The 9,595-nt window shown below is 36.1% G+C and overlaps 2 protein-coding genes across 6 annotated transcripts; both read left to right on the top strand.

The window, feature by feature from the left end:
* On the top strand, positions 2,271 to 6,083 carry LOC109819735. 5 transcript variants are annotated; one of them, XM_020385587.1, is made up of 3 exons: positions 2,271 to 5,468; positions 5,564 to 5,652; positions 5,893 to 6,083. In XM_020385587.1, the coding sequence occupies exon 1, from the start codon at positions 2,852 to 2,854 to the stop codon at positions 5,456 to 5,458; it is 2,607 nt and encodes an 868-aa protein (XP_020241176.1). In that variant the 5' UTR covers positions 2,271 to 2,851; the 3' UTR covers positions 5,459 to 5,468; positions 5,564 to 5,652; positions 5,893 to 6,083. The 5 variants fall into 5 exon arrangements, with proteins under 5 accessions (XP_020241176.1, XP_020241180.1, XP_020241179.1 ...); XM_020385591.1 differs by having other exon boundaries at positions 5,817 to 6,083; XM_020385590.1 differs by having other exon boundaries at positions 2,271 to 5,525; positions 5,620 to 5,652; positions 5,817 to 6,083.
* LOC109820839 (serine/threonine-protein phosphatase 7 long form homolog) lies at positions 5,575 to 7,265 on the top strand. Its single transcript, XM_020387031.1, has 6 exons — positions 5,575 to 5,652; positions 5,893 to 6,395; positions 6,475 to 6,699; positions 6,778 to 6,865; positions 6,950 to 7,060; positions 7,194 to 7,265. The coding sequence occupies exons 1-6, from the start codon at positions 5,575 to 5,577 to the stop codon at positions 7,263 to 7,265; spliced, it is 1,077 nt and encodes a 358-aa protein (XP_020242620.1).

The following is a 9,595-nucleotide window of genomic DNA, read 5'->3' as shown; positions in this document are numbered from 1 at the left end:
CGGCTCGAAAACCTGCCTAGCCTGATACATTTTGACTAGGCTGGGCCTAAGCCCGAACACGGTCATAAAACGAGCTGGGATTGACATAGCGACCAAAACCCGAGCTTGAACCCAGCCGGGACATCACTTTCTTTTATTATTTTCTGTCCCAGATCAGTGCATGCCCAAACGCAAATATTGGTCTGGGCTTAAAAACATATGTATTGAGTCGGGATATTAAAATTGTCGATTGGGCTTATTAGGCATTTTTGAAAAATACTGGGTTTTAAGAAGAAACAGTGACATAGTGGCCGGCAATTGGTGGCACAGGAATTTTACGTAGTCATTTAAAAGTTCATATAGATAGAGAAGAGTCGAATGACCATGATTATGTTAGTCTAAAGTGTAGACCTAAAGTCGAAGCCGGAGCTGGAATCAGAACAAGGAAGAAAATGACCAGACTGATCCACGGTCGACCGCGAGTTTGCGGCGGGCGACCGCGACGGTCGACCGCGAACGTGCACATGAGCTCAGGAGAGTCTGGAGCTGATCACGGTCGACCGTGACGGTCGACCGCACAAACCCTGTAGGATTTTAGTTTCTATCTTTTGATCACGGTCGACTGCGCCTGGCATGACGGTCGACCGCGCCAAACCCTGTAACTTTTCTAGGCTCTGTCGATTTTCACGGTCGATCGCGGGAACTTGGCGGTCGACCGCGACGCTGTTTGACAGTTTCCTAAACTATTTAGGAATTCTGTTTAGGCTGGGTTTGATATAAATACCCAAACGTTTTAGGGTTTGATAGAGCACAAAAAAGAGAGTTTTTGACTGCAGAAAAGAGAGAGAATCTCAGAGAGATAAAACCCTAGTTTGAGAGCTTATAATTTTTCTTCAATTAATAAAAGAATTATGTGGTGTGGCTCCCGAGGACGTAGGCACGTTGCCGAACCTCGTTAAATCTGTGTGTTCGTCTCTTTTATCTTCTTTACAAGTTTTGATTTTTATTTGTGGTGGATTTCCTACTTTCCTACTTTCAACACAAGGTCCAGAAGGGCAAGGATCCGATTTGATTGTTTCGGATTCCCCAACAGATTCTCTTTGAGATATTTATTTTAAATAATGGAAAAAATATTAAAAAGTGTTTTTGAAAACAGAATCTCCAAGAAAAATGAGCAAAACCATTTCTCTTCTAAGTTGAAGAAATTCATAGAATTGATTTGTATTTTTTTTATTTTCTTAATCTACTTTATTTTCTTTTTAATATGCAACTCTTTTGTTCTAGTAGCACGCAACGAAATTTATCTTATTTTTCCAATATTTATATAGTTGAGATATTACACGTGGTTGAATATCATAATTATTTAAATTGATAAAAATAGAATAAAAATAAAAAAATAAAGTTTTTGTGGGATTGATAGAAGTAAAACTTTAAATAACTTTTACCAAACCGAAGTAAAGCTGTAAATTACAAACACTTAAAAATATTACAAAGAAGCAGTTAAGAAGCAACACTTGTACTTGAAAAATTGACTTTTATTTTTGAAAAATATTACAAAGAATAGTATCATCAATGTATGGTTCAACATTCTCCGTGTCATAGAAGTATGAAGAATTATTTTCTTGTAAAAATAGAACATGGAGATTATGATATATTTCGTCATGTGCTCTAAATATAAAAAATTCTTTTTTCTTTGATGCAAGGTGCCTATCATATCTTGCTCCAAACGATGTGAATAAAAAATGCTATTATAACCCACTTGCCTAGGCCAATTGTGTTGTATACAGGACATATAATTTATCTGAAATATTCACATCTGCTAAGTGGATTTTGCTGTTGTAAGAGCAAAATGTTAGATGCATGTATTCAAACTTTTTAGCTCTATAAAAGACACAAGAATTTAGAGTGTATAGCTTATATATTGTAAAGAACATACTGGTTCATGAAGAGTTTTTCCTAATAACAATATTATTACAACGATATTACTATTCAATATTAAATCAATTATATAATATAAAATTATATGACCCTTTTTAATAAAGGAGAAATTTTTAAAACAGCCCTTTTTTCAATTTTATTGGGCAAAATCGACCGTCTCACAAATTAATTAGCAAAACCGACCGCAAAGGGTCGTTTTTGCAATTACGGAACTGCACGGGACTAGCAGTCCCGTGTAGTCCGCCTAACCCACCGGCTCCCTTTCTTTTCGTCATTCTTTCGTTCATTCCTCTCGTGACCACTCTCCCCCGAAGAAAAAAAAAACCCTCGACTCGTGTCGACCCCCGCCGCCGATCACCGCCATTTTCCGTCGCCGCCGATCACCGCCATTTTCCGTCGCCGCCGACCCCGACGCTCTCGTGACTGAGCCTTCAACCCCCCCAAACCCTAGCCTTCAACTTCGACTTCGACCCCCTGCCATTTGCAGTCGCCGCCTAACCCTAGCCCTCCGACCTCGTCGCGCATCCGACACCATCGACGCCCACCGAACCCCCATCCTCAGGTGTGTTTTTCTTTTTAATTTTGCTGTTAATTTTTGAGAGGGATATTCATCAAATTTTGCTAGAATTGAGTGAATAATGTGATTTGGGAGTTAGGGTTTAGTTTAGCAATTATTTACATATGAGAGGGTTTAGCAATTATTTTTAAGAGGGATATTCATCAAATTTTGCTAGAATTGGGGGAATAATGTTTTGGCTGTTAATTTTGCTGTTAATTTTGCTAGAATTGGGTAGGATTAGTTTTTATTTTGTGCAATAGGATGAATAATGTGATTTGGGAGTTAGGGTTTAGTAATTATTTACATATGATGAATAATAATTAGGGGTTTAGCCATTATTTGGAATTTATTCAGATATTAATAGATTATTTGCATATGATGGACTGTGTATTTTCAGTTTCGATGACGAACTCCATATCCATTATTTGTTTCTTTAATGGGAGCCTCGGCGTCGGAGTGAATAATTTGCCGGTGTATGATGGAGGTTCTCGGAAAATGTTCATGCTATCTAAGTCGTGTAATTTTGATGGAATGACTAGGGAAATACACAGAGTTACTAAAATTAAGAAAGAAGAATATACAATTAAGGTGTTCTTCAACTGTCCTATAAATGAGAGTAGAACTATTGCCGTGGAGATTACCGAAGATGAGGAATTGAATGACATGAAACAATTAGTCGAGAAGCAAGCGTCAATTGAGTTGTTTATTGAGAAGTATCCGATTCAGGAATTTGCCCAAGTTTCACGACCTCAAGGAGAGTTTTCTCGGATGCTTGACTTAGACAACGAGTCGATTGGTTTTATGACATCTCCAAGTCAAGAGCCATGGTCTCAACCACAACGTTTAAGTGAGTATTCTATCGGTGGGACGTCAACTAATATATTTAACGACGCTTCAGGTCATGTTACGGGTTACCCACCAGTCGGAGCAATTATAGAAGATGAAGCAGATGATGATTCAGATCATTTTGAAGAAGATGGCGTGCAAATTGATAGCATGCATGTGGCAGCTGGAATAGATGATGACGCCCGTTGGATGGAGCAATTTAACGTTAACAATGATTATGTGGAAGCTGAAGATCCGTTGCCCGACGAGTTTCATAATGAGGATTGGATAAATACTTCTCAAGCTGGATTTGTTGATGTTGGGCCAAATTTACAACGACCTGAGGACTTCACTTTTAAAAAAGGGGATCTATTCGAGAACAAGGAGGCACTGATTTTTGCAATCCGAGAATGGTCCATCAAGAATCGGGTCAAATTAAAGCCGGTAAAAACTAATGCAACAAACTACAATGTGAAATGCTTCTTTAACGATAAGAATGAAGTAGAGAATGCAAATGAGCAAGATGAGAGAAATAAAAAATGTCCTTGGTTGCTAAATGCCGCTGTGAGAAAATCATCAAATGGGCAATTTGTAATATGTAGATATTGCGGACTTCATACATGTTGCAACCCGTCGGTGGATGTCGATGATTATTCTGCATCTTCTTCTTATATATGTAAGCTAATTATGCCTGAAGTTAGAGCTGAACTTGATCTGAATGCAAGTCAGATATTTCAGAGGGTATATGACATGCGGGGGATTAAGATATCTAAATATAAGGCATATGATGCAAGGAGGAAAGCGTTGTCTAAAATTTTTGGAGATTGGAAAAAATCATATGAATTACTTCCACAGTATCTTGAAGCTATCAAACGAAATAATCCGGGTACTGAATACGAAATATTATCCGAAGAGATTGCACCGGGTATGGAGAGGTTCACTCGCGTGTTTTGGGCATTTGGTCCTGCTATTAAGGGCTTCACTTTTTGTCGTCCGCTATTGAGCATTGATGGTACACATTTATATGGAAAGTACAAAGGCGTGCTTCTTGTAGCGACCGGTGTAGATGCAAATGGCGGGTTATTTCCTCTAGCATTTGCAGTCGTGGAGGTGGAGGATACGTCTAGTTGGAAGTGGTTTTTTGAACTTATATACAAGTGGATTCCAAGTGTCCGTGCGCCAAGAATAATTACCTTTATTTCGGATAGGATGAAAGGAATTATAAGGGCGTTACATGAGGGTTTTAGTGCACCACATCACCATCGATATTGTTTAAGGCATATAAGAGATAATTTCAAGAAAAAACACGGTGAGATTAATTTGCAAAATCTTTTGTGGCAAGCCGGGTGTGCGACCGACACATTAGTGTATGAACATTGCAGGGAGAAAATCAAGTCTTTGTCATTAGATGCACATAATTGGATTGAAAATAACTTGAAGCCTCAATTCGAGCATCGGTGGGCATTATGTAAGGATGAGGGTGTGCGGTTTTGCATGATGACGACTAATTGCTCCGAGAGCTTTAACGGCGTTCTTAAAGGAGCACGAGCTATGCCAATACAATCTTTGGTTGCGAGAACATTCTATAGACTAAACGCATACTTCAACAAAAGGCGTGGTGATGGCATAGACTGGACAACACGTTACACACCAAAAAATGAGTCCATTTTGCATAGAAGAATTGAGGCAGCAAGATCATGTCAAATTACTGTATTCAACGACAACGAATGGCAGGTACAAGATTGTGACGGTATCTACACCGTTAAACTATTTGATGTTGATTGCACTTGCACATGTAACATACCACAACTCCAAAAAATACCCTGTGCACATGTGCTTGCGGCTTCTTCTAATCAGCCGGGAGGTGCTAGAATTCCCAGAAATCGGTATTGCTCGCCTTGGTATTCAACAGCTCACTATCAAAAGACATATAGTGAGAGTTTTCATCCACCTGATGATAGTCGGTATTGGCCTGAATATAATGGACCACATATAGTTCCACCTCAGTACCGGAGACAAGCAGGTCGACCACGATCTGTGCGAATTAGGGGAACCATGGATCAAGGGCGAGAAGGAGTGGTCAAGCACAAAAAATGTAGTCTTTGCAAACAACCGGGACATACTCGACCTCGTTGTCCATCTAGACACAATAGATAGCAACTAATTGGTAATTTATATCATTTTTTTATTTTTATATACTTTAATAAAGAAACTGAATTACTATATGATTGATTATTAACATGTGTATAATTATATGTGCAGGTTTGTACACCATGGATCCTGGGCCGGTTAGTGATGAGGTCTTATATGACCAGGCTCAGCATCGTTCACATATTATATCCTGTACAGAGGTAATTCAGTTACTTTATAATTGTAATATTTGCATTTACATAATATTGCATTCTTATACTATCATTGTCTATACAGAGAGGTCCGAGTATCGTTATGGTTGATCAGTGTTGTAAAAAGCGGCAAAAAGCGGGGCTATCGCGGCGCAAATCGCGGAAGCGGGGAGGTAATTCAGTTACTTTATAATTGTAATATTTGCATTTACATAATATTGCATTCTTATACTATCATTGTCTATACAGAGAGGTCCGAGTATCGTTATGGTTGATCATAGCCTCAGCCATAGCCGTTGGCGGTTAGAGGATGAGCGTATCATAGCAGCTGTGGGACGGGCCGGCTTCTTGACTTGTTCAAAGCTTCGTTGGATAAAGCTCGATTGGCCCCTACTGATTGCGTTGATGGATAGATGGAGACCTGAGACCAATACTTTCCACTTCCGGATGGACGAGGCTATCATTACTCTACAAGATGTAGCCGTGATACTCGGTCTCCGTATAGATGGTCCGTGCATTACCGGCACTGATAGTGATGTATGGCCTCGAAGATGTGAGGAGTTGTTAGGTGTAGCTCCAGAGCCTATGCCTCGAGGAAATATTAAGTTGAAGTGGTTGAGAGAGATCTTCTCAGTACCGTTGCCTGTTGATGCCCCACAAATTTTGGTTGACCAACATGCACGTGCATACATTATGCACATGATTGGTACTATATTATTTCCAGATTCAAGTAAAGATAAAGTGCATGCGAGGTATGTGTATTTATAATATGAATCTGTATTTCATTGAATTAGCTTATTTTAATAAATTGGAATATTGTGAATATGCTAGGTGGTTACCACTCCTCGAGGACTTGGACGTATGTGGTACAAAATCGTGGGGTAGTGCCGTTTTGGCGTATTTATATAGAGAGATGTCAAAAGTGGCACTTATACAAAACAGTGAGCTTAAAGGGTGTCTAAGATTATTGCAAGTATGGGCATGGGAGAGACTTCATTTGAAGCCGAGACTATGCACGCATTTACAATTAGATGGACAAATTCCACTGGGATGCAGGTATTGTATTTTTAGTGTAGCGAATATAATTGTAGTTATCATTGTGGTACTAAATGTATGACAAATATTTTTTTGTAGATGGAATGTCGAAAAATGCTATGACGAGACCCCGGCTAGACAATTGGATTTCTACCGGAATGAGCTTGACCGTATGAAGATTTTTCAGGTAATTCTCACCGAAAAACATGCGCTATTTTTTCTACATACTGAAAACCCAATTCTGATATGCAACTGCAATAAATTATTGTAGATGGAATGGGAGCCCTACACCCAATTTCTACCTCAGCTACCCCCAATATGCACAGAATACCAAGTTGTATGGAGAGCTAGAGTTCCTCTTATATGTTATGTGGTGAAATCAGTATGTAATTTGTTAGTGGGAGTTTGTGTGGATGTATGTAACGGGACTACATGAAATGTAGTGGTGAAATGAGTATGTGACTTGTTAGTTGATGTTTGTGTTGATGTATGTACATGAACGGCTTGAAATGCAGCCAGAAAGTGAACAAAAGTGTGTACAGCAAGTGCACGGGACTGCTAGTCCCGTGCACTTGCTGTGCACCTAGTCTCGAGTCCTCTCTGCTTAAAAGTCGGGACTAGCAGTCCCGACTTTTAAGCAGAGAGCCCAGCCGCTGGTCAAGACCAAGTGCACGGGACTAGCAGTACTTCGTAAAACACATTCGGCTGCAAAACCGACCCTTTTCTGAAGAAAAGGGTCGGTTTTGCTAATATTTTTCACTTTAGGTCGATTTTGCCTATTAAATTCTAAAAAAGGTTGGTTTTAAAAATTTCTCCTTTAATAAATTATAATGTGTCTGTGTGTCTGTGTGTGTGAGTGTGTGAGAGTGTGTGTGTATCATACTCCCTTTAAAACTACGAGTTCGGAAATTTTTTTTTATAGTCAATATTACCCTTCATTATTTTAAATATTTCTTTTATATATTAATCTATCTTAATCATAATTATATCCTATATATCCTAATCCTATGTGAACTATCTATAGCTTCATAATTTTAAAAAAATAATATTAATAAAATGTATAAAACATATTTATAGTATTAGTTTGTTAAGATAAAGAAATTATATGTAGCTAACATACTATAATACATATACCACTGAAAAAAACCTAAAAAGTTTAAAAACTACACAAAATACCCTGAAGAGTTTAAAATTATAAAAACTATCCGACGTCTAAAAACTTAAAACAACAAACATAAAATTAAGAAATTAACTGCAGTTTGCGAAGAATTTAAAATTTACGGTTAACATCTTAATATCTCAAAATTATATTAACACCCTCAAAATTTCAAATTACAAACAAGCACCTGAAATTCTAAAATTTTAAAACTTGCAAACAATATAGATGAATTCAAGGGATTATTATAATGCACTTGAAAATTTCTAACATTTCAAAACTTAAAACCACAAACATGAAATCAAGAAATTAACAGACTTCGAAGAATTTAACATTTTTAATTAACACTCTCAATGTCTCAAAAATTATAGAAATACCCTCAAAAGTTTAGATTATGAAAAACAACCCTAAAATTTTAAAAAAATTAAAATTTGGAGAAACTATAATAGCTTACCATCAATTGATTATAATTTAGAAACATTGATCTCCGATGTTAATAATATTTATAGTGTATAATAATGTAAGAAATTACATATGGAGAAACTATCAGAATGTTCAGAGATACGTACCATTCATAAAAATCAAGCTATTTCCATTAAAAATGAGAAAGTGGCAGAAATAAATCAAAAAAGCACCGATTGAGTTCCATTGAAGAATAATTTAACAACTTTATCTCAATCAAAGAAAAATTCTTCATGGAAGATACAAGAAAAATTAGTAAGTATTCATAAATTTCATACTTTGTTTTTTAAATACTAAAATAAATAAATATTAATACTATAATCTAAGGCAAATTGGTAATGAAAAAAGCAGGTATTTAGTTCAGATCTTTGTGAAAAATGACAGGATAAAGAAAATGTAACATTATTAATATATTAAAGTACGAGTTCGGAAAAATCTTTCTATGATCAATATATCCTTCAATATTTTAAATATTTTACTTATATCTTAATCTATCTTAATAATAATTATATCTTATCCTAATCATACGTGAACTATCTATAGCTTAACAATTAAAAAAATAATATTAATAAAATATATAAAAAATATTTATAGTATTAGTTTATTAAGATAAAGAAATTATATGTAGTTAACGTACTATAATACATAAAGTATTGCAAAAAACCTAAAAAGTTTAAAAATTACATAAAATATCCTGAAAAGTTTCAAATTATAAAAAAATATCTCGACGTCTAAAAACTTAAAATAACAAACATGAAATTAAGAAATTAGCTACATATTTGACATTAAGTAGAACATTGACTGGAAATTTGGGGCATGCCTTGTGATTTTGGTTGGTAATAGAAAATTGACTGGAAATTTGGGGCACGTAGTGATGTAATTTAAGTGAACAATACCAAAGTAATTACAGATATTTACACAAATTTTCATCTCACGTTGAGACACTAAACGATATGCTTTCAATTATTTAAGCGTGTGATGTGAAAATACGTGAAATAAAAAAAATTTAAATAATAAAGTGATAACACATTATAATTTTAGTGAACAAATAAGTTTTGGGATAATAATATTCCTATGAGGAAAAAGTTGACTAAAAAGCTAGTATCCGAATTCAAAAACTTCTTTAAGTTCAGAGTGAACGGGTACATTGTAATGTTTTTGCTCTTGGATGTTACCAAAAGTTTGTCGACTCTCGTAAATGAAATAGAATTGTTATTGTTATAGAGTAAAGTTTATGTCACTCTCCAAATATGCACATAACTTTTGTCTCCTACTTTCACGATTTCATCTTTAAGATCC

The sequence above is a fragment of the Asparagus officinalis genome, chromosome 8, assembly GCF_001876935.1.
Source record: "Asparagus officinalis chromosome 8, Aspof.V1, whole genome shotgun sequence".
Classification (NCBI taxonomy): domain Eukaryota; kingdom Viridiplantae; phylum Streptophyta; class Magnoliopsida; order Asparagales; family Asparagaceae; genus Asparagus; species Asparagus officinalis.
This window is presented reverse-complemented; position numbering and strand designations above follow the sequence as displayed.

What these genes read in the sequence shown, in the direction of transcription:
- LOC109819735 (XM_020385587.1), top strand. Translation starts at nt 2,852, where the DNA reads ATGATGGACTGTGTATTTTCAGTTTCGATGACGAACTCCATATCCATT.
- LOC109820839 (XM_020387031.1), top strand. Translation starts at nt 5,575, where the DNA reads ATGGATCCTGGGCCGGTTAGTGATGAGGTCTTATATGACCAGGCTCAG. An exon ending in AAAGATAAAGTGCATGCGAG is followed by an intron (nt 6,396 to 6,474) that starts GTATGTGTATTT and finishes TGAATATGCTAG; the next exon opens with GTGGTTACCACTCCTCGAGG. An exon ending in CAAATTCCACTGGGATGCAG is followed by an intron (nt 6,700 to 6,777) that starts GTATTGTATTTT and finishes ATTTTTTTGTAG; the next exon opens with ATGGAATGTCGAAAAATGCT.